The sequence below is a fragment of the Pseudoliparis swirei genome, chromosome 11, assembly GCF_029220125.1.
Source record: "Pseudoliparis swirei isolate HS2019 ecotype Mariana Trench chromosome 11, NWPU_hadal_v1, whole genome shotgun sequence".
NCBI lineage: Eukaryota > Metazoa > Chordata > Actinopteri > Perciformes > Liparidae > Pseudoliparis > Pseudoliparis swirei.
In genome coordinates, this window is record NC_079398.1 from 15,780,582 (window position 1) to 15,805,421 (window position 24,840).

The window sequence follows — 24,840 nt, forward strand, 5'->3', positions numbered from 1 at the left end:
GGCCCCCCCCCCCTCCCTTCTCTTTGCTTGCCAACGTGTCTGCACTCAAACCCCGCCCCTCTGCCTTTCAGCCCCGGCAGCCAATCAGAGCGCGGCATGCACAGGAAGCGCCGAAGCCTCTCAGCCAATCGCATCGCTCGTTGTTGGGGAACCCGCACGCCGAGGAGAGAGCTCCGTGCTGCCGTCAACAGGAGGAAGGTAACGGGGACATGTTTTACGACTGCACTGTTACACAGGAACCGGTCCACGAGCGTACATCAAAGGTTTTGTGCGACGTGCCGACATGACGTTACTTGTAATGATCAGCCCGCATAAGGGCGCGTGCGCGTGTGTGTGTGTGTGTGTGTGTGTGCATTAAGCTAATGTGTTCTCCTGGTTCTTGCTGAGTCACGTGAGAGGTTCTGGGTTCAGGGGTCAGGCTGGGTCGTGTTTTAGCTGACACCGAGATGAATGGGTCGAAACAACCAGACCGCCTGGTGAATAGCTTTATTGTGTGTGTGTGTGTGTGTGTGTTGTATAGATGTGTGTATATGTATATGTGTGTGTGTATATATATATGTATGTATGTATGTGTGTGTGTACATATGTGTGTGTGTATATATATGTTTATGTGTGTATATAAGTGTGTGTGTATATGTGTGTATCCAGGAGGATGCCGCAGACAAAGAAATCCAGAATCGCTCCGGCCCAAGGTGGAGCCCCAGTAGACCCGGTGGAGGTCCAGGCGGCAGGTGGAGGAGAAGAGGACAATGTTGGAGACGACGACATCGTCAAGTCCCCCAGTGACCCCAAACAGTACAGGTACACAGGCTTCATCATGGTGCAGGTAGGTGATGCTCTGCAGCCCTGGTGCATCGTCTGCCTCCTCTGAGGGGTTCTTTCATTCTCCTGGCCACTATTAGTTATATGGATAATTGTGTGAGGACTAGGGATCGGTATCTTTTTTTGTTTTTTCCCGATACCGGTGCTAAACCGGTACTTTTAAAATTTTACCGGTGCCTGAACCGGTAACGTTTTATTTATTTATTTATTTATTTGTATATGTTTTATGGATTTCCACAGTTTTTATCCCACCAGGGAAGAGTATTCACACATGTCTCAGGGCAATTACAGATTGAAATTTAAAACCTCATTCCCGACGCCACCCACCCCATCCACCCATTGTAGGGTTACAGGCTACGGAACTTATACAATACATTCAGGAAATTTCAGGTACATTCAGGAGACGGAGATGTAAACAACAAGCAATTTGGAAATGAAAAATAGGGCGGAGTCACCGGAGAAGCTTGAATGTGCGGTCGGTGTTCGGTACTCGAGCGGCGACACTTTATTTTCTCATATTCGTGAACGTGGGGGGGAAAAAACTGCTCAGGAGAAATGACCCGGATCCACTGACCCAGATCTCCGGGTCCACTGACTCAGATCCCAAAAAACCTCTCGTCCATCAGCTCAGCTTGACCTAAAAAAATGAATACTGTAATTTGCTATAATTCTCAATTAAACTCTTTCTTTACCTGCAGGTACCTCGTGCTGGACAACGGCCTGCGAGCGCTGCTCATCTCAGACTACAGCAGTGCAGCTGAGGACGACGAGGGGGAGGAGGAGGAGGAAGAGGAGGATGATGAGGATGAATCTGGAGATGAAACTGAGGAAGAGGACGACGATGACTACGGGAGGGGCAGCGACGACGACGAGGGGAAGAAGAAGAAGAAGAATTCAGAGAAGCAGGTACAGGAGTTTTTAATGCAGAGCTCCACTTGGTTTGTTTATTGCTGACGAGAGGACAAACTTTTATTTTGAAAAACCAAAGATAATGCAGATTCATGCAAGAGTAAACTATTTACAGCATGTTTAAATACACACTTTTATAACCACTTGACTACTTAGAACCTCCACACAGATACTCAAGCTACCTACATTATACATTTTTTAGTGTTTTTGGGAATAAGTCAAAAATAAACAACAGTTATGAGTTTTTTAGTTATCTTTAATCCACGGCTGGGGCCTATGGCACAGTGGAGTTACCTATACCTGGCTTTATGATCACTATAGTGTGTGTGTGTGTGTGTGTGTGTGTGTGTGTGTGCGCGCGCGTCAGTCGGCAGCGGCGCTGTGTGTCGGCGTGGGCAGCTTCAGCGACCCCGGCGACCTCCCCGGCCTCGCTCACTTCCTGGAGCACAGTGAGTCAATTAAATAATATTTAATAATTAAATAATGTTTAATTAAACTCCTTCACGTTGTTGTCTTTGGTCTCGGGAGGAGCGCTCGCATTTAATGCATTCCCCGAAATGCTTTGCTATTTTTAAATTATTCAGTGGGTTCGTCCTCTTTGCTGTAATTTTGACTTCAGTTAATAATCACTCACATTTCCCAGAATGCACTTCACCAAGCACAACAAACAGGGTTGCAACTAATGTTTTTATTCCAGCTCATCCACAAAAATAAAGTTGCTTTTCTTTCTTCTTGAAATGTGTCTCCTGAAACTAAACGTAAAGAGACGGCGACGCGACCCGAGTTATTTTAGAAACTTTGACATGACTGGGAACCCGCCTCCCGTTTCTCTCATTTCTTATTTACATGCAGTGAGACAGAAATACACAATAACACAACACTTTTTCACTTTTCAAGCCATCGATGCCTGTGTTTTATGTTTTTATTTTAAAATGTCTGGCCTTGATGTTTTAATACATGTTTTAACCTGTTTTAATGTTTTTAAATGTTTTTAGATGTTAATGCTCCACTGACTGAGTCGCCAACGTTGTTTTTTTCAAAGACGATAATCATCCTTACCGTACGTGGTATCTGTTATTTTGTTTGTTTTAAATGAGTTATTAATTCCCCCCCCAGTGGTGTTTATGGGCAGCCAGAAGTACCCCTCAGAAAACGGCTTTGACTCGTTCCTGAAGAGGCACGGCGGCAGCGACAACGCCTCCACCGACTGCGAGAGGACCGTCTTCCAGTTCGACGTCCAGAGGAGGGGCTTCAAGGAGGCGCTCGACAGGTGAGGAGGGCCAGAGGGCTGGAGGTGGGTTCTATTTATCTACGGAGCAGGAATAAAATATGAGAAATAAACACTTAAAATGAGTAAAACCCAAACGAGCTGGACACAGTGGGGTTTCTTCTGGTTATTGCTGTGCAGAGGAAACACGCCGTCCTCTTTTTAAACTTTAATTCATCCCAAGTGTCTGAGTGACCGGCTGGGCTTTTTTAACAAATGGAACCGTGGTTCGATTCCTTTTAAAACTTTTTTTAATGTAACTGTGGGGAGAATTAAAATTGATGCATGTCTATAAATATGTATATTTTTTTAATGTCAGTTTAAGCTCATATAGCTTTATTTTTTTGTAGTTTGAGGCATATCTGGCTCTCGACAGAGGGGGGAGGGGGGGGGGGGGATACGAGCGGGTTATTTTATTTTGAAACATTGACATTTTTGGGAACCCACTCCATTTCTTTCATTTTATATTTAAAAGCAGTGAGACACAAATAGACAATAACACAACACTTTAAAAACTAATGAACCCGGCTGGTTCAAAACCAGCCCCGGGGGTTCGATGCAATTAAAACTTTCCTTAACTTTTTTTAATGTAAATGTGGGGAGGATTTTTTTTTTACTGCATCCATAAAGAAATATTTGTTATTTATTTTTAAATGTCAGTTTAAGCTCGTATAGCCTTATGTTTTTTTAAATTTGCGGCATATTTGTGTTTTTTGAGAAATGTTAGTTCGTATTGTTATTGACTTTTTAATTTGAAGTGTTACGTCAGATTATTCAAAATTGCCCTTTTATCGGCTCTTTTACACTTTTTAACTAAAAAGCTTAAATAAATTTGTCAGTTAGCCGTCAACAGTTTAACGTGTTAATTAAGACAAGTTTGAATTGGATTTACATGCTTTTGTTTTGAAAATCTCACTTGATTGCTTTTGTTTTGACACGGCGCTCACTCTTGACCGCTGTGATTTTGCATATCGTGAATAACAAGATGTCCCCCCCGCAACCCCCCCCCCCCGGATAGGTGGGCTCAGTTCTTCATCTGCCCGCTGATGATCCGCGACGCCATCGACCGCGAGGTGGAGGCTGTGGACAGCGGTGAGCTCGACCTGAATCTGAGTTTTTAAACTTCTCCTCACTCACTTTTGGGATTAGCTGCTTTTCCTCCGTCGCATTGAGGTATTCATTTTTTAATTCAAACCTTTTATGTAACCAGGTGAGTCCCACTGAGACTTTAAAAAATCTATTTTTCGAGGCTGACCTTATATATATAAAAAATATATATATACACTACCGTTCAAAAGTTTGGGGTCATCCAGACAATTTCGTGTCTTCCATGAAAACTCACTTTTATTTATCAAATGAATTGAAAATTGAATAGAAAATATAGTCAAGACATTGACAAGGTTAGAAATAATGATTAATATTTGAAGTATTAATTTTGTTCTTCAAACTTCAAACTTCAAGCTCAAAGAAAGGCCAGTTGTATAGCTTATATCACCAGCATAACTGTTTTCAGCTGTGCTAACATAATTGCACGGGTTTTCTAATCAGACATTAGTCTTCTAAGGCGATTAGCAAACACAATGTACCATTAGAACACTGGAGTGATAGTTGATGGAAATGGGCCTCTATACACCTATGGAGATATTTCATTAGAAACCAGACGTTTCCACCTAGAATAGTCATTTACCACATTAACAATGTAGAGAGTGTATTTTTGAAAAATAAAGACATTTCTAAGTGACCCCAAACTTTTCAACGGTAGTGTATATTTTTTTCAATATCACTTTTTAACCTTTTTATGCCTGCGTTTTATTTTTAAATGTCTTGTTTTAAATTAGAATATCCTGGCTCCTATAGGGTATATACAGTAAAAGGGGAGCTCGTCGGCGAGCGTCTGGTGGCCGGGCCTTTGCCAATGGGGCCCGGTCGGGCTCAGCCCACAGAAGCAACATCGAGCAGCCAACCTGTGGACCCACCACCCGCAGGAACAATCATCGGGGTCGGGTGCTATGTAGACCGGGCAGGGGGCCTGGGCGAGCCGATGGCTGGCAGCAGAGACTATCTCTAGGAACGTGGAACGTCACCTCGCTAGCGTGGAAGAGCTGGTGCGGGAGGTAGCGCAGTACCAGCTAGATTTAGTTAGACTCACCTCCACACACAGCGCTGGCTCTGGGAACCAAGCTCCTGGAGAAGGTTGGACTCTGTTCTTTTCTGGAGTTGCCCAGGGTGAGAGGCGCTGGGCGGGAGTGAGGATACTCACAAGCCCCCGGCTGAGCACTGCTGTGTTGGAGTTTGCCCCGGAGAACAAGAGGGTCGCCTCCCTGCGCCTACGGGTTGCGGGGAGTAAGGCTCTGACTGTGGTTTGTGCTTATGCACCAAACCGCAGTTCAGAGTATCCGGCCTTCTTGGAGTCGGTGGGAGGGGGTCCTGGAGAGGGCACCTCCTGTCGACTGCATAGTTCTCTTGGGAGACTTCAACGTTCACGTGGGCAATGACAGAGAAACCTGGCGGGGAGTGATTGGGAGGAATGGCTTGCCTGATCTGAACCCGAGCGGTGTTCTGTTATTGGACTTTTGTGCTAGCCACGGTGTGTCCATAACGAACACCATGTTCGAACATAAGGTGGCTCATAAGTGTACTTGGTACCAGAACACCTGAGGCCGGAGATCAATAATAATGTAATCGTATCACCTGATCTGCGGCCGTATGTCTTGGACACTCGGGTGAAGAGATGAGCAGAGCTGTCAACTGATCACTACCTGGTGGTGAGTTGGATCAGATGGCGGGGGGGTCGGCTAGAAAGACCTGGCAAGCCCAAACGTGTAGTGCGGGTGAACTGGGAACGTCTGGTCGAGGACCCTGTCCGGGAGGTCTTCAACTCCCACCTCCAGATGAACTTCTCACACATACCGAGGGAGGTTGGGGACATGCAATCCGAGTAGACCATGTTCTCAGCGTGGGGGGGGGAGCTGCTGACCCGGACGGGGGATATCGCCGGACGGTGGAAAGAACACTTTGAGGAACTCCTAAATCCGGCCAACATGTCCCCTCTAGAGGGGGCAGTGCCTGTAGTGCCAATATCCCTGTTAGAGGCCGCTACGGTTGTTAAAAGGCTCCTTGGTGGCGCCGGGGGGGGATGAGATCCGCCCTGAGATGCTGAAGGCGCTGGACATTGTTGGGCTGTCTTGGCTGACACGCCTCTTCAATGTCGCGTGGGGGTCAGGATCAATGCCCTTGGACTGGCAGACCAGGGTACTGGTTCCCATTTTCAAAAAGAGGGACCGGAGAGTGTGCTCGAACTATCGTGGTATCACACTTCTCAGCCTCCCGGGAAAAGTTTATGCCAGGGTGCTCCCTCGCAAGAATCCTCAAGGGGTCCTAGGAGTTTGCCCACCAGTCTACATGTGCTTTGTGGACTTGGAGAAGGCTTTCAACCTGGTCCCTCGGGGATTGTTGCGGTGGGTGTTGGTCTCCGCCAGGGCTGCCCTTTATCACCGGTCCTGTTTGTGATTTTCATGGACAGGATATCTAGGCGCAGCCTGGGGGTGGAGCAGGTCAGGTTTGGGGGTCTTGGGATCGCCTCTCTGCTGTTTGCAGATGATGTGGTCCTGTTGGCATCCTCAGACGATGACCTCCGGCACTCACTGGGGCGTTTTGCAGCCGAGTGTGAAGCGGCAGGGATGAGAGTCAGCACCTTCAAATCTGAGGCCATGGTGCTCTGCCGGAAACCGGTGGATTGCTCCCTCCAGGTGGGGACAGAGTGCCTGCCCCAAGCGAAGGAGTTCAAGTATCTCGGGGTCTTGTTTACGAGTGAGGATAAGATGGAGCGGGAGATCGACAGGCGGATCGGTGCGGCTGCAGCAGTAAAACAGGCGCTGTACCGGTCTGTCTTGGTGAAGAGGAGCTGAGCCGAAAGGCAAAGCTCTCAATTTACTGGTCGGTCTACGTTCCAATCCTCACCTATGGTCACGAACTTTGGGTAGTGACCAAAAGAACAAGGTCGCGAATACAAGCGGCCGAAATGAGTTTCCTCCGTGGGGTGGCCGGGCTCAGCCTAAAGGTACGTTCACACCAAAAGCGACGCAATTTTTCGCGTGACCGAATCCCATTAAATGTCAACATACAGATGCGTGTGGCTGCGATAGACGCAACATTTTTACAAGCGTCGTGTTTTGAGCGGTGAAATTTTCGCCCCTAGTCGAAATATTTCAACTTTGAGGCGATCATTTTGCAACTCGGGCCAATCAGCTCTTGAGTTGCTCCGCTCATCATAGCTGTCCCGCCGCTGTTGAATCAGAACAAGGAGAACAATAATGTTATGAACATAATAACACGTTGAGATGTTGCGCTCTCGTAGCGCTGGAAGACGTAACAGTTAACTTCATCGTTGAAAGTGCCCGAGCTGTGTGAGTCTACGGAAGATGATATGAACCCAAACACAAGGGCCTTAGATGTTCTGACGTTTGTGAGATGTCCTCAACAAGTATAAAGCAGAACTAGTGGTAAGTTATTCCGTGGTGGATGAACGAATTGATAACGTTTTTTACGGAGACGAGACACAGATAAGCCCCGCCCCTCACGGAGCTTCGCAACGCTTATGGTGTCAACACGGCAAATGAGCTGGAAAATGTTGCGGGTGAGAGGGAACTCTGGGTCAGCCTGCTGGGTCTGCTGCCCCCGCAACCCGACCCTGGAATAAGCGGTTGAAAATGGATGGATAGATAAATAAATTAAAATATATATTCATATGTAAAAAAAATAAAATGTATGCAAATATATTTTTAAATGCATATGTTTTTATTCCTGTCTTAATGTTTTTATAAAATATATATATGTTAAAAATGTAATGATTATATATAAAGTATATGAATAAATATATATGTTTTAATTCCTGTCTTAATGTTATTTATTAAAATATATATATATAAAACATAAATAATAGTTTTTGTTGTTGTTGTTGCCTCCATCAGAGTTCCAGCTGGCGAAGCCGTCGGACTCCCAGAGGAAGGAGATGCTGTTTGGCAGTTTGGCCAAACCCGGACACCCTATGGGCAAATTCGGCTGGGGTGAGTGGCCGCCAACCCACAATTCACTGGGGTATGTTGGGCAATAACAAACGGGGAGTGAGCGACGCCTCATTTCCTAGGCAACGCCAAGACGCTGAAGCACGAGCCGAAGAAGAAGAAGATCAACGTGTACAAGCGTCTGCGGGCCTTCTGGAAGAAGCACTACTCGGCCCACTACATGACGCTGGCCGTGCAGTCCAAAGGTTAGGACACCAGATGGTTCCTTAATTACTTTACATTGCATGTCATTTAGCAGACGCTTTTATCCAAAGCGACTTACAATAAGTGCATTCAACCAGGAGTACAAACTAAGAACAACAAGAATACAGAAAGTAACATTTCCTTAACATAGTCGAACTACAAAAGTACCATAATAAGAGCTATTTAAGTGCCACTGAAGTGCTAATCTGTGTTTTAATTCAGATATAGTCGTTACATATAGTCGTAATATTAAAGTTAATGATCGTACTGCACATGAATTGGGGGTGGGGGGAGCAGGGAAGCAATCTGTAGATTAACAGACAATTAAAAAAACTCTGCTCCGATATATATATAAATATATATATATATATTATATAACACGTGTCGTCAGGGTTTCACACGACTAATTTTTTTTAAACGGCTTTATTATCATTAAGTATTTGCCATTTGACTTCCTGTTGAAACCTTGTGTGTAAAGAACTATGTAAAAGTTGATGTATTCATAAAATATAAATATATATATGAAAATATATATTTAATATATTTATTTATAAATAAAACAAATTCAAATATAAATATATATTTAAATATATATATATATATTTATATTTTACATATTTGTTTTTTATATATTAATATTTGTATATATATTACACATTTTATATATATATATCTATATATATTCAGTTCTATTTTTTTATTTTTTATTGAAATATATATAGATTTATTTATTTAGATATATTAGATACTACTACGACTACTACTACCAGTTTTTCACTTGGAAAGTGAGACAGGATTTATATATATATCCTGGTCCAATGTGAGGTTTTGGGGCAGGGATGTCTATGTGTACAGATTGTAAAGCACTCCGAGACAAATTTCTAATTTGTGAAATTGGGCTATACAAATAAACTGAATTGAATTGAATTGAACTAATATAATATATAATATTTAACTAATTGGTCTCCACCAAGAGAGAGAGAGCAGTAACAGGAGGTGCATGGATCTCCTTCTGGATCCCTCGTTTTGTGTAATTTGGGAAACGAGTGACCCAACAACCCTCTGGAGTTACCGTGTCACGGGGACTCTGAGTGGGTTCTGACCACCAATGGACTGCAGATTAAAAACACATCAAACAGGGACGTGAACCTCCTGTTACTGCTTTATCTTTATTGTAAAAGATCAAATTGCAGTTTTAATGAGTTTATTTTACTTCTTTTGTCTTCATGATAATAGGAAACCAGCCGTAGACCAGGTACGTGCATCCAGAATGGTCTGGTTACACACAGTGGTGACTTATACAAGTGGGGATAATCATAAAACAACCTTTTACGGAGCGATGTAGTCTACACAGTTTTCGCTTTCGGAAGAAAAAAACAAGAAAGCGTTGTGGAGGACATGGTGGAGATGCTCTGCAGCTCTTTATTGATCCTCCTTCACTTCCTCCTGTAGAGAAGCTGGACACTCTGGAGGAGTGGGTGAGAGAGATCTTCAGCAAGGTGCCCAACAAGTGAGTAGCGGAGGAGAGGCTCTCTGCCGAGCCGCTCTGCACCTCCTCCACCTGGAGGAGGTCCTTTAGGAACACACTCTCTTTCTTTTGGTGCGTCGTCGTGGTGACGACGCCGCCATGTCGTGCCTCCAGTATGGTGCATTGCCTTTTAAATGAATTAAATTGATTTGTTGTCTCCTCTGATGAGAAGTGATCAGGGAGCTGCAATTTATTTAAGTTTTTGGGGGATAATTAGAAATGGTTATCTTTAAACTTTTCAATTATCTCGTATTTAAACATTATTCAATAAAAGTAGTTTTTCCTCATCATAATGAAGCGTTGAGTTTTAATGTTTAATGTTAATGTCTTGACTCTTTTGTTTCTATAATTATGATTTTTACATGTTTTTGGGGACGCAGCGATCGAGCCAAGCCAGACTTCTCTGCTCTGCTGGATCCCTTCGACACGCCGGCCTTCACCCGGCTCTACAGGGGTACATTAATACACATTGAATTATTATTATTATTATTACATTGAATTATTATTATTATTATTATATATTTTTTTTTACATTAAATTATTATTATTATTGTTACATTTAATTATTATAATAATTATTATAATTAATAACTATTTATTATGATCTCAGGACGTTGTGTTTCTCTGTTTGTTTACAGTCGTCCCCGTAGGGAAAGTTCACGCTTTGAACATCACCTGGGCCCTCCCCCCCCAGGGGGACCAGTACAGGTGAGACCCCCTACGTACGGTAGAGACCCCCTACGTACGCTAGAGACCCCCTACGTATGCTAGAGACCCCCTACAGGTGAGACCCCTTACGTACGGTAGAGACCCCCTACAGGTGAGACCCCCTATGTACGGTAGAGACCCCCTACAGGTGAGACCCCCTACGTACGGTAGAGACGCCCTACAGGTGAGACCCCCTACGTACCGTAGAGACCCCCTACAGGTGAGACCCCCTACGTACGGTAGAGACCCCCTACAGGTGAGACCCCACGCGTAGAGACCCCACAGGTGAGACCCCCGTGCAGTGAGACCCCTGCAGGTGAGACGCCTTACGTACGGTAGAGACCCCCTACAGGTGAGACCCCCTACGTACGGTAGAGACCCCCTACAGGTGAGACCCCCTACGTACGGTAGAGACCCCCTACAGGTGAGACCCCCCTACGTACGCTAGAGACCCCCTACAGGTGAGACCCCCTACGTACGGTAGAGACGCCCTACAGGTGAGACCCCCTACGCAGTAGAGACCCCTACAGGTGAGACCCCTACGCACGTGAGAGACCCCTACAGGTGAGACCCCCACGTACGCTAGAGACCCCCTACAGGTGAGACCCCCTACGTACGGTAGAGACCCCCTACAGGTGAGACCCCCTACGTACCGTAGAGACCCCCTACAGGTGAGACCCCCACGTGTAGAGACCCCTACAGGTGAGACCCCCTACGTACGGTAGAGACCCCCTACAGGTGAGACCCCCTACGTACCGTAGAGACCCCCTACAGGTGAGACCCTGTAGAGACCCCGTATGACTCTTCCGATCGAGGAGATCCACCATCCTGATTGCCGGACTCTTCCATGTTTGTTTTCATCCTTTCATGTCCTCCCTCCTCCTCCTCTTCCTCCTCCTCTTCCTCCTCCTCAGGGTGAAACCTCTCCACTACATCTCCTGGCTGATTGGCCATGAGGGCTCGGGCAGCATCCTGTCGGTGCTCAGGAAGAAGTGAGTGTTTCTTGATCTGAGGCTCTTCAGCCGTACACCAGCTGAGCTCCTCCTGCTCCTCCTCCTCCCGTAGGGTCCCCGTCGGCAACCACTCGATGGAATTTCTCTATTTACCGTGTGTGTGCCATTTTTAAAAATTGGTTGATAAGTGGCGGCGGTGAGAGTTGGAATGTGCTCTCGGATTTTAGAATTCCCGGTGGAGTCAGTCGAGTAGTCGCTGTTTATTTTATTGAGGACCAAGAGGATGTTTTGGGGGTTTTAGTCCATTTATTATACAGAATGAAGAAAGTCGACTGCTGGGTTCTCGGTGCAGAGGAGTCGCCCCCTGATGGTCAGGAAAGAGAATGCAGCTCTAACACATGAAGCATAGACTTCTATACAGCCAGAGGAGTCACTGTGTCTGCCGTGTCTCCAGGTGCTGGGCCTTGGCTTTGTTCGGAGGCAACAGTGAAACCGGCTTCGACCAGAACACCACCTACTCCATCTTCTCCATCTCCATCACGCTCACGGACCTCGGCTTACAGAACTTCTACGAGGTGAAAGAGAGACTCTGTATTTGGCTCCTTCGTTACTTGTTTTTCATGGATGTGTGTTCCTTTAATAGTGTTCCTGTGTATGTGTGTCTATGTGTGTGTGTGTGTGTGTGTGTCTCTCTATGTGTGTATGTGTGTGTCTCTCTGTGTTAGTGTGTGTGTGTGTGTCTCTGTGTATGTATGTCTGTGTGTGTGTTTGTGTCTCTCTCTCTGTCAGACATGATAATCCCTCACCTTTCGGCAAAATTCGCCGTTTTGAAACCAAAAGAGGTGACCTACGTGAATCGTGTACATTCAATGAGATTTTATTTGGTGGGGGGGGGGGGGTGTTTATGAGATTTGAGTGGGACACGGAGAAAATGTGATGTGGTGCTCTTCGCAATAAAACCTCTTTGATGGGACGTGTCGAGTCTCAGCCAATCAGCGTTCAGATGTCGACATCGTTTGGGGTTTAGGTTAGCTTGAATGTTAGCCCGCTACATCTACTGCTGTCACGCTGCACGGTGTATCGATACTAATAAGTTATCTGTACGTTAAAAACGATGTGATTTAGCATATTTTTATTATCAATACTTCATTAAAAGAGCGCGAGATCAGAGCGCACGCGCTGCTCCGTGTCGAGCTGTCTGCGCACACTGCGCTCACAGCGAGTCAAGTGGCGGAGCTTTAGAGTCGTCGGCTTTAAAAATATATTTTTTTAGAGATGCCAGAAGTGAAATGTTTAAGTTCTTTATCTACAATGCAGACAGTCTGTAAAGTTCTGTAACTCTACAGCTGCTCATACTGAAGGAACTGTGTATCATCTGGTCAGATACAGACTAACGGCCTCATAGTGTATCATCAATGCTTTGATGGCTCCATGTAGTTTCATTCATATCTTTCTGGAGACTAAAACTAATCTTACTGCCATTTGTTAAGTGTTGAAAAAGTTGGTAAAAAGTGAACCATACAGATATATTATTTATTACTATTCTAGATAAATATACCAGGATCAAATTTATGGTATCATATTGTTTTTATGGTATTGAATCGGGTATCATGATATTTATGGCGAGTCTGTTCCTCGAGGAACAGACTCAAGGAACAGACTCAGGGAACAGACTCAGGGAACAGACTCAGGGAACAGACTCAAGGAACAGACTCAAGGAACAGACTCAAGGAACAGACTCAGGGAACAGACTCAGGGAACAGACTCAAGGAACAGACTCAGGGAACAGACTCAGGGAACAGACTCAGGGAACAGACTCAGGGAACAGACTCAGGGAACAGACTCAGGGAACAGACTCAGGGAACAGACTCAGGGAACAGACTCAAGGAACAGACTCAGGGAACAGACTCAAGGAACAGACTCAGGGAACAGACTCAAGGAACAGACTCAAGGAACAGACTCAAGGAACAGACTCAAGGAACAGACTCAAGGAACAGACTCAAGGAACAGACTCAGGGAACAGACTCAAGGAACAGACTCAAGGAACAGACTCAGGGAACAGACTCAGGGAACAGACTCAGGGAACAGACTCAGGGAACAGACTCAGGGAACAGACTCAGGGAACAGACTCAGGGAACAGACTCATGGAACAGACTCAAGGAACAGACTCAGGGAACAGACTCAAGGAACAGACTCAAGGAACAGACTCAAGGAACAGACTCAAGGAACAGACTCAAGGAACAGACTCAGGGAACAGACTCATGGAACAGACTCAAGGAACAGACTCAGGGAACAGACTCAAGGAACAGACTCAAGGAACAGACTCAAGGAACAGACTCAGGGAACAGACTCAGGGAACAGACTCAGGGAACAGACTCAGGGAACAGACTCAGGGAACAGACTCGAGGAACAGACTCAGGGAACAGACTCAGGGAACAGACTCAGGAACAGACTCAGGAACAGACTCAAGGAACAGACTCATGGAACAGACTCAGGAACAGACTCAGGAACAGACTCGGGAACAGACTCAGGAACAGACTCAGGAACAGACTCATGGAACAGACTCAGGAACAGACTCAGGGAACAGACTCAGGAACAGACTCATGGAACAGACTCAGGAACAGACTCAGGGAACAGACTCAGGAACAGACTCAGGGAACAGACTCAGGAACAGACTCGAGGAACAGACTCAGGAACAGACTCAGGAACAGACTCAGGGAACAGACTCGAGGAACAGACTCAATGAACAGACTCAAGGAACAGACTCAGGGAACAGACTCAAGGAACAGACTCAAGGAACAGACTCAGGGAACAGACTCAAGGAACAGACTCAGGAACAGACTCAGGGAACAGACTCAGGAACAGACTCAGGAACAGACTCAGGAACAGACTCAGGAACAGACTCAGGGAACAGACTCAGGGAACAGACTCGAGGAACAGACTCAAGGAACAGACTCATGGAACAGACTCAGGGAACAGACTCGAGGAACAGACTCAGGGAACAGACTCGAGGAACAGACTCATGGAACAGACTCAGGGAACAGACTCAGGGAACAGACTCGAGGAACAGACTCGAGGAACAGACTCGAGGAACAGACTCAAGGAACAGACTCAGGGAACAGACTCAGGGAACAGACTCAGGGAACAGACTCAGGGAACAGACTCAGGGAACAGACTCAGGGAACAGACTCGAGGAACAGACTCAAGGAACAGACTCAAGGAACAGACTCAGGGAACAGACTCAGGGAAGTTGGTTCATGAATGAGCATATTATATCTAATGACAATTTATATTTATTACTATTATTATAGGGCCCGATCACTGACTTAGTGTCAGAATGGAGGACCTATTGTTCTTAAAATGTTTATTTGTATGTAGATTTGCGGTCAGAACAATCAAATCACCATAGTTCATACAACGTGGATGACACCCCCCCCCCCCCCCCCCGGTAATATCCTTCTCACCTTTTTCACCCCGTTTTCATGCCTGCTCTTTGTGTGTGTGTTTTTCTCTCTCAGTGTGTATGTGTGTCCTTGTGTGTTTTTATTTCTTATAGTGGAACTATGTGGTTCTCAAACTGCATCTTTATATTAAAGTGATGAATCCCTCGTAGAAGAATCAAAGCGTTGAGGCTGAAAATAAATTACAATAAAGGTTTATGTGCTCTGAGGTGAAGCTGCTCACCTGTAGTGTCGTCACCTGGAGAAGTCTTCAAGAGAACATCACTATTTAAATGTGTGTGTGACTAACATAATGTTGTAGTTTTATATCCTGTAATATTATAATATATATATATAATATATTATCCAGCCGCAGAGCACAATAACACATTATGAGCTGCACATAAGTGCTCTAGAGAGTGCGTTTGAGTTCTGCTGTTGCCGGGGAGAAACCCCACGTGAGAGAACATTTAATATCGATTTAAACATATAAATATATATATATATAATCTTTGTGCATCAGTGGGTTTTAAGAAGGAAGTTTCCTCCTCAGTTGATTTTTACTCTTATTTTTCACATTTTGTATTTATGTCTCCGAATATGTATAGAATGGCTGGAGTAAGAAGTTAATTTCCATTTTTAGGATTTAAATGATTCATTTGGGGGATGAACGGAGTTTATTGCAATAATTATACATAGAAAATGTTCGTTAATAATGATTCGTTAAGTTTTTGAAGTCACGGCGTCTCATTTCTCCTCAGGTGACTCACCTGGTGTTCCAGTACCTAAAGATGCTGCAGACACTCGGACCACAGCAGAGGTACACACACACACACACACAAACACACACAGAGGTACACACACACACACAGAGGTACACACACACAGAGACACAGAGCTACACCCACAAACACACACATTATTTGAGTGTATGAAGTTTATCTTTTCCTTCCTCGTGTTCTCTAACTCAACGTTGATGTTTTGAGGTTCTCTGGTGAATCTTTGATGTTGTTTCAGAGTCTATGAGGAGATCCAGAAGATCGAAGCCAACGAGTTCCTCTACCAGGAGCAGGTGAGGAGCGTCTGACCGCTGCGTCTCAACAGGTTCAACCTGCTGTGTTCACCTCCTCCCTCCTCCTCCTCCTCCTCCTCAGGTGGACCCTCTGGACTATGTGGAGGATCTCTGTGAGAACATGCAGCTGTTCCCCAGAGAACACCTGCTGACCGGAGACCAGCTGCTGTTCCACTTCCAGCCACAGGTGAGGCTCAGGCCCCTCCCCCTGGGCTCACCCTTCTCTCCTTCCTACCTTCCCTCCTTTCCACATTCCTTCCTTCCCTCCTTCCTTCCTTCCCACCTTCCTTTTTTTCCACCTTCCTTCCTTTCCACCTTCCCTCCTTTCCACCGTCCTTCCTTCTCACCTTCATTCCCTCCTTCCTATCTTTCTTCCTTTCCACCTTCCTTCCTTCTCACCTTCATTCCCTCCTTCCTACCTTTCTTCCTTTCCACCTTCCTTCCTTCTCACCTTCCCTCCTTCCTTTCCACCTACCTTCCTTCCTTCCTGCCTTTCTTCCCACCTTTCTTCCCTCCTTCCTTCCTTCATTCATTCCCACCTTCCTTCCTTTGTTCCTTCCTTCCTTGCCTCTTATTTCTCTCCATCTCCTTCTTCCCCCCCTGTATCTCACCCTTCTCACCTTGTTTCCTTCCTTTCCTCTCCCTCCTCCCTCCCCTCTCCTCTCCCTCCCCTCTCCTCTACCTCCTTCCTCGTTTTCGTCCTTCCTTCCCTGCCTCTTATTCTTTCTCTCCATATCCCTCTCTCCCCCTGTATCTCACCCTTCCTTCCTTCTCTTCAGGTGATCAGTGCCGCTCTGGCCCTCCTCACCCCCGACCGAGCCAACCTGATGCTGTTGTCCCCGGAGCACGAGGGCCGCTGCCCCCTCAGGGAGGCGTGGTTCGGCACACACTACAGCGTGGAGGGTGTGTGTGTTTAATGTGTGTGTGTGTGTGTGTGTTTTAATATGTCTGTGTGTGCTCACTCGCCACATTGTCGTCTCTCACTGAATGCATTGTTCCTCGTGATATTTAAGCTGATAGATGGTGAACTATAGTGTTGGAATAGAATAAAAAAATATATAAATTATTTACATTTAAATATATATTTTCACTCTAAAATAAAACACGTTGATTAAAGATTTGTGTTTTTTAAATGCATTTAAAAATGTATATATTCCAACACTATTCGCTAATTGATGTGTTTTGTTGTTTTAATGTTATTAATTGATGTGTATTGTTACTTTAATGTTATTAATTGATGTGTATTGTTACTTTAATGTTATTAATTTATGTTCTCCCGTCACGCAGACGTCCAGCAGCAGTGGGCGGAGCAGTGGACGACAGGGAACCTGCAGCTCAACGCTGAGCTCTCTCTTCCGGCCGAAAACAAGTTCATCGGTGGGCCGACAGATGTATTGATATATATTTTATATATATATATATATATTATTGTTTATATATATATTCTGTTTCGTAACATATATATATTATTATCGTTATATATTATTATGTAAATATATATATAATATATAGTTATGTATAATATAATATATATTTGGGCTTTGTGCTCCTATTTTTTCTATTTATTTGTTTCAGCCACCGATTTCAGCCTGAAGCCGTCCGACCGCCCCGACTCAGAGTTTCCTCTCCGGATAGTCCACAGTGACCTAGGCTGCCTGTGGTACAAGAAGGACACGGCCTTCCACATCCCTAAGGGTGTGTGTGTGTCTCTGTGTGTGTGTGTGTGTGTGTGTGTGTGTGTGATGTCATTGACACTTGTGTTCTTCTTCTCAGCCTACATCAGGTTCCACTTGATTTCTCCTGTGATCCAGAAATCTGCTAAGAAGTAAGTTCATAATATTAATAATTATATCAATAATGAGCTTTTTATATGAAATATTAATAATTATATTATTATATTAATAATTAAGGATGATTATATATTTGTTTGTTTTTAGCCGTTACGCTAATTAACATTTTTTCAGGATTGATTTATCACTTTTTTTTTTTGTATCTCCCTCTCTCTGCTCCTAAAATTACATCCCTTTTTCCTTCCTTCCTTTCTTCCTTCCTGCCTTCCTTTCCTTTTCTTCCTTACTTCCCTTCCTTCCTTTCCTTAATTCCTTCTTTCTTTCCCTCCCTCCCTTCCCTTCCTTCTTCCTTCCTTTCCTTTCCGTCCTTCCTTCCTCTCCCCCCCCCCCCCCCCCCCCAGCGTGGTCCTGTTTGACCTGCTGGTGAACATCCTGGGTCATGACCTCTCGGGTCCGGCCTATGAGGCTGAAGTCGCTCAGCTGGAGTACAAACTGAGAGCCGGAGAGCACGGCCTGGAGCTGACGGTGAAGGGCTTCAACCACAAGCTGCCTGTGAGTCTCACACACACACACACACATTCACGTGATGATGATGATGATGATGATGATGAAGGTGCCCGTGTCTCCAGCTGCTGTTCCACCTGATCGTGGACCACCTGGCCAGCTTCTCCTCGTCTCCCGCTGTGTTCAACATGTTCTGTGAGCAGCTCAAGAAAACCTACTACAACATCCTCATCCGGCCGGAGAAGCTCGGGAAGTCAGTTAAATATATATTATTTATTCATATTTTATATTTTAAATTTACAGCTTATCGTCAAGTCTGTGATGCTTTCTCGTGGAGAGATGAGTGAACATGGAGACACATACTTATTTTATTTCTCCTCTCTCCTCCCTTCTCCCCTCTCTCTTCCCTCCCCTCTCCCCTCCCTACCCTCTCCTCCCTCTATCCTTTGCTCCTCCCGCCTCTCTCATCCCTCCCTCTACCTTTGTCTCTCCTCTCCCCTCTCTCTTCCCTCCCTCCTCCTCCCTCTATCCTTCCCTCCTCTCGCCTCTCTTTTCCCTCCCTCCTCCTCCCTCTCTCCTCCCCCTCAGAGATGTGCGCCTCCTGGTCCTGGAGCACTCCCGCTGGTCCATGGTGCAGAAGTACGAGGTTCTGTCTGCCGGTCTGACCAGCGACGACTTGATGGACTTCAGCCGGTGCTTCCGGTCCGAGCTGTACGCCGAGGGTCTGGTCCAGGGCAACATCAGCGCCGCCGTGAGTGATCCATTAATCCATTGATTGATTGATTGGCTATCGGTTCACTTGGGTGTTCCTTGTATCTCATCTCGTCCTCTCACTGTGTTCCCTCCACAGGAGTCTGAGCAGTTCCTCCATTACATCACCGAGTAAGTCGGCTATCGCGCAACACTAATATGACGCCATCACATGGAAACATACACACAGTAATTAGCATTAGCTTCAGTTGATAGCGCCAGGATTCTCTTTTCCTTCCTCTCCTCCTTACCTTTGTTTTTTTTGTTCTCTCGTTCCCTTTCCCCCTCCCTGACAGAAAGTTGCAGTTCTCCAAGCTGCCAGTAGAGGTGCCGGTGATGTTCCAGGTGGTGGAGCTACCTCTGGAGCGCCACATCCTGAAGGTCAAGTCCCTCAACAAGGGAGACGCCAACTCTGAGGTCACCGTCTACTACCAGGTACCTCTTCACATGCTGGCTCTAGAAGTATTTATATATATATATTATATATATATATATAGTTTATAATGTGTATATATATATATATATATATTTGATATATTATTTTTAATTAAATATATATATGATATATTATTTTTAATAATATATTTATACAAAATATATATATATATATATGTTTAATATATTACTTTTATATATATATATATAAAAATATGTATATATGTATTTATATAAACACTTGTCCCCTCTCTGTTCATGTAGTCCGGCCCAAAGCTCCTGAGGGAACACACCCTGGTGGAGCTGTTGGTGGTGCGTTTATTCCTCCTCGTGCATCCATCATGTTATTAATATTAATGGTGTGGTTCCTGGTTGCTGAACTGAGTTGTTGTTGTTGTTGTTGTCTAACAGATGCACATGGAGGAGCCCTGCTTTGACTTCCTCCGGACCAAAGAGACTCTTGGGTGAGTGTAGTTAGGGTACTTTTTCAATAAAATGTTTAATACAAAAACAAATATGCATGGATTGAAAAGTAGTTAAAATATTTATATATTTTTTTTCTTCCCCCTGAAGGGTTATTTGGGAGTTTTTCCCTGATCCGATGTGAGGTTCTGGGACAGGGATGTCTATATGTACAGATTGTAAATTTGTAATTTGTGAGAATGGGCTATACAAATAAACTGAATTGAATATATTTATATATTTTTGAAATTATTGAATTTATATATATGTATTTTATATATTATTTTATATTTATGCATTTATATATTTGTATATATTTTTAAATAAACGTTTGTAACTCATTTTCCTGATATTTCTCCTGTTTTATCTGCTGCTCTCATCCTCTCCATCTCTTCTCCCCCTCTCTCCCCCATCTCCCCCCCCCCCCCCCCCGGCTCCCCTCTCCAGGTACCACGTTTATCCCACCTGCAGGAATACCTCCGGTGTTCTGGGGTTCTCTGTCACCGTGGAAACGCAGGCCACCAAGTTCAAGTGAGTCCCTTTACCTGTTCACCCCCCCCCCCCCAAGAGACAGGAGGGGGAAGAGGAGCGATAGGAGGAGCAGCAGGGGAGGTGGGAGGAGCAGGAGGAGTTCAAATCTCTCTTTCTCTCCTCAGCACGGAGGAGGTGGAGCTGAAGATTGAAGAGTTCCTGTCCTCCTTTGGGGAGACGCTGTCGTCCCTCTCTGAGGACGCCTTCAGGACCCAGGTGACGGCCCTGGTGAAGCTGAAGCAGTGTGAGGACACACACCTGGGGGAGGAGGTGGACAGGAACTGGGCCGAGGTGGTTACGCAACAGTTTGTGTTCGACAGGCTCAACAGAGAGGTGAGGACACACACATCACATACAGACACATCACATACACACATACACATCACACACACATCACATACACACACACACACAAATACACATCATTACATTACATTACATGTCATTTAGCAGACGCTTTTATCCAAAGCGACTTACAATAAGTGCATTTCAACCTAGAGTACAAACTAAGAACAACAAGAATACAGGAAGTAACATTTTAATCTGTGTTTTAATCCAGATATAGTCGGAAAAGGTGTGTTTTCAGTCTCCCGGAGAAGATGTAGAGACTTTCTGCTGTCCTGATGTCAGTGGGGAGCCTGCCCACCACTGAGGAGCCAGGACAGCAAACAGTCTGGATTTCGTGATTAGCTCGAGGGGCAGGAGCACAAGTCGGTTTTGTTGCAGAGCAGGAGCGACGCGGCCGGGGTGGTGTGTGACCATATCCACATCACATACACACACACATCACATACACACACACAAATACACATCACATACACACACATCACACACACAAATACACATCACATACACACACACACACCCTCTCCACCACCTCCTACAGGGACAGAGGAGGACTTTCTCCAGACGTCTCCTCACGCTCCGCTGCCACAAGGACAGATACAGGAGAACATTCCTGCCGACGGCTATGAGGCTCTACAACAGTTCACCTCTTGCCAGATCATAGTGCAATAACTGCAATAATAACTTCATATCCACACTATGTTGATCTGCACTTCACACATTTCATTTACTTACACTACACACATACACACACACTTCATTTTCATTTACACTACATGCATACACACACTTTGCATTTTGCACACTGTCTATATTTAATATTTTTATATTTAATTTAATTTGTCATTAGTATTGTATTGTGTATTGTGTATGCATATATGTTGTATAGATACATATATATTTTATTTTATATTTTACTTTGTATACTTCTTGTATACATCTTTATCTTTCATCCCTGTTTTTTATATTTTATTTTTTATTCTTGTGTGTTTAGTTTATTGGTGCTGCTACTGTTACGACAAATTTCCCCTTGGGGATTAATAAAGTACATATCTATATCTATCTATCTATCTATACACATACACACACACTCATACTCACAAACAGACATCACATACACACGCACTCACACATCATTCACTCATGAACACACACTCATACAAACACAAATAGATAATAATAACTGTATAACCTTTATAAACATCCTGTATCGACTCTTTTAACTGGAAGACATCCTGATGTAGCTGCTGCTCGTCCATTGGCGTGAGCAGTCTGCACCATTTGGCGTCCCTCACTGAGCTCCCTGTGTTTCAGATCGAGGCTCTGAAGCTGATGAGCCACCAGGAGCTCGTCTCCTGGTTCAAGGAGCACCGAGGAGGCAGCGGGCGGAAACTCAGTGTGCACGTAAGGGCCTTCCTCCTTCCTTCCTTCCTTCCTTTCTTCACTGTTTTGTTTCTTGCCTTCCTCCTTCCTTCCTTCCTTTCTTCACTGTTTTGTTTCCTGCCTTCCTCCTTCCTCCTTCCTTCCCTCTCTCCTTCCTTCCATCCTGCCTTCCTTCCTTACTTCCTGCCTACCTGTTTACTTTCCTTCCTGCCTTCCTTCCTTCCTTCACTCTTTTGTTTCATCCTGCCTGCCTTCCTTTGCTGCCTACCTTCCTTTCTTCTTTCCTTTCTTCCTGCCTTCCTTTCTTCCTTCATTCCTTCCTGCCTTCCTTTCGTTCTTCACTGTTTTGTTTCCTCCTTCCTACCTGCCTTCCTTCCTGCCTACCTTCTTTTCTTTCTTCCTTCCTGCCTACCTTCCTTCCTTCCTTCCTGCCTAAATTTCTTCCTGCCGTCCTTCCTTTCTTCCTTCCTTCACTGTTTTGTTTCCTCTTTCCTTCCTTTCTTCCTTCCTGCCTTCCTTTCTTTCTTCCTTCTTTCCTGCCTGCCTACCTTTCTTCTTGCCATTCTTCCTCCCTCCCTCCAGCGTGTTCCTGTATTTATAATAAAACATGTTATTATGGTTTATTATTTAAATGTGTCCTGAAGGTGGTGGGGTTTGGTGCTAAAGAGCAGGATGAGGAGGAGGAGGAGGAGGAGGACGACGACAACGGCGGCGGTGAGAAACGAGAAGGAGCGGCGTGCCGAGAGGAGGACCTAAGCTTCGCCTCCTCCTACGGCGAGGTGTCGAAGCTCACCTTCCTGCCTGCCTCGCCCAAGATGGCGGGCGCCGTCACCATCATGGACATCGCTGCGTTTGTGGAAGACCTGCCGCTCTTCCCCTACCACAAGATCCTCCAATGAACACACACACGCACACACACTCACACACACACAGTGACTATAGAGTTTCCCTTTTTTAGCCGAGTGGTCCTTTCCTGCCTTCCTTACACGTGACTGTGCTCTCCTCAGACAGCAGGGGGCGCTCTCCTCTCTCCCTCACAGACTGAAAGAACCTTCTGGATTAAAATGTTCATTTATTGGGTTTAATATTGTTTTTAAAGAGCTGTGAAAGCTGCAGAGAATAAACCAATGAGAGGAAACATGCTTCAATCTATTCTCTAGCAAAACTGATTTTTTTTTGTGGATTTAATTGCCTGACTTGCGTCATCGGTTTATTAACCGCCGATTTGATTGACGTGTGATTCCTTTATTTGAGCTCCTCTCAGACTTTCCTCCTTCTGCATCTCGGCCCCGTGGAAAGTGAAAAGTAAGCCGGCTTATCGTAGTGGACCAAGTCGCCTCGCATGAGGGAGGAGGACATGTCTTCACACAAGAATTTGGACCCTGGTTGCAGATTATTCATTTATTTTGCAGCCACAAGAGCATCAGTGAGATCTCACTCGTTTAGTCTTTCAGGTTTTATCTCAATGCACACGGGACATCCTGGTTTTAAAAGTCATTTTCATTTTTTAAATATTTCCCTCTTTTTTTTTTACCTGCAACGCCGTGTTCGGCCACTCAGGGGCAGCAGAAACGAGCCGCCTGAAACCGGTTCGCCCTCATTTTATTGTTACCTTCGCATTGAAAATGCCGGAAGGTTATATTTTGATCGCCGTGTATTTATTTATTTATTTATTTATTTGTATGCGTGTTATTCGCAAATCTCAAAAAGTATTGAACCGAATCGCATGAAATTTGGTGGGATGATTGTTTATTATCCGGGGACCAGTTGATTAGATTTTGGGATCGATCGGGTCAAAGGTCAAAGGTCATGAACAGGTCAAAATCTTTCGCAGAACTCAAAAAGTATTGAACCGAATCGCATGAAATTTGGTGGTATCATTGTTTATTATCCGGGGACCAGTTGATTAGATTTTGGGATCGATCGGGTCAAAGGTCAAAGGTCATGAACAGGTCAAAATCTTTCGCAGAACTCAAAAAGTATTGAACCGAATCGCATGAAATTTGGTGGGATGATTGTTTATTATCCGGGGACCAGTTGACTAGATTTTGGGATCGATCGGGTCAAAGGTCAAGGTCAAAGGTCATGAACAGGTCAAAATGTTCTTGAATCGCCTGCAATTTGGTGGGATGATTGGTTATTATCCGGGGACCATTTGATTAGATTTTGGGATCAATCGGGTCAAAGGTCAAGGTCATGGAAAGGTCAAACTCTTTTTTTACCATAGCACGATACATTTTTGTCCAATTGGCATGCAACTAATGCCAAAATGTTCATAATTCAATGCCCAATCTTGTGATATGCGAAGGTATGCGCTCTACCGAGTGCCCATTCTAGTTTATTGATACTTTCAGACGACTCGAAGCGATGTAGAAAAAAAGTGCTAATGCACTCGTGAAAAATGGAACTAACACAGGTAAAATATGTTAGATTATAATAAGGAGTGGCAGTGAGAGCTTAGGGTTATGGTTAGGAGTAACAGGTTTAGTAAAGTTAGGGTCGCATACTTTTGGACATATTGTGTTTCGTATTTAAATATTTCCCTTTTTTAATTTTTTTACCTGCAACACCGTGATCGGCCACACGGGGGAAGCAGAAACGAGCCGTGAAGGCAACTTGTAAAATAAGAAACTTGCCTTATGTTATTGTTTATTGACTCAATAACAGTTAGGAG

At 44.7% G+C, this 24,840-nt stretch overlaps 1 protein-coding gene across 4 annotated transcripts; it reads left to right on the forward strand.

Annotated features, from left to right (window-relative positions):
* Positions 1-120: 120 nt before the first annotated feature.
* LOC130201442 (nardilysin-like) lies at positions 121-23,318 on the forward strand. 4 transcript variants are annotated; one of them, XM_056426453.1, is made up of 31 exons: positions 121-198; positions 649-801; positions 1,521-1,728; positions 2,099-2,180; positions 2,848-3,001; positions 4,017-4,090; positions 7,969-8,064; positions 8,145-8,267; positions 9,718-9,775; positions 10,174-10,247; positions 10,432-10,501; positions 11,416-11,493; positions 11,909-12,029; positions 15,656-15,714; positions 15,912-15,966; positions 16,049-16,153; positions 16,746-16,869; positions 17,254-17,343; positions 17,542-17,661; positions 17,740-17,791; positions 18,158-18,308; positions 18,386-18,513; positions 18,849-19,011; positions 19,111-19,142; positions 19,307-19,445; positions 19,710-19,757; positions 19,857-19,909; positions 20,355-20,438; positions 20,564-20,771; positions 22,098-22,187; positions 22,811-23,318. In XM_056426453.1, the coding sequence occupies exons 2-31, from the start codon at positions 653-655 to the stop codon at positions 23,063-23,065; spliced, it is 3,243 nt and encodes a 1,080-aa protein (XP_056282428.1). In that variant the 5' UTR covers positions 121-198; positions 649-652; the 3' UTR covers positions 23,066-23,318. The 4 variants fall into 4 exon arrangements, with proteins under 4 accessions (XP_056282428.1, XP_056282432.1, XP_056282427.1 ...); XM_056426457.1 differs by lacking the exon at positions 121-198 and adding an exon at positions 246-263; XM_056426452.1 differs by lacking the exon at positions 121-198 and adding an exon at positions 408-476.
* The last annotated feature ends 1,522 nt before the right edge of the window (positions 23,319-24,840 follow it).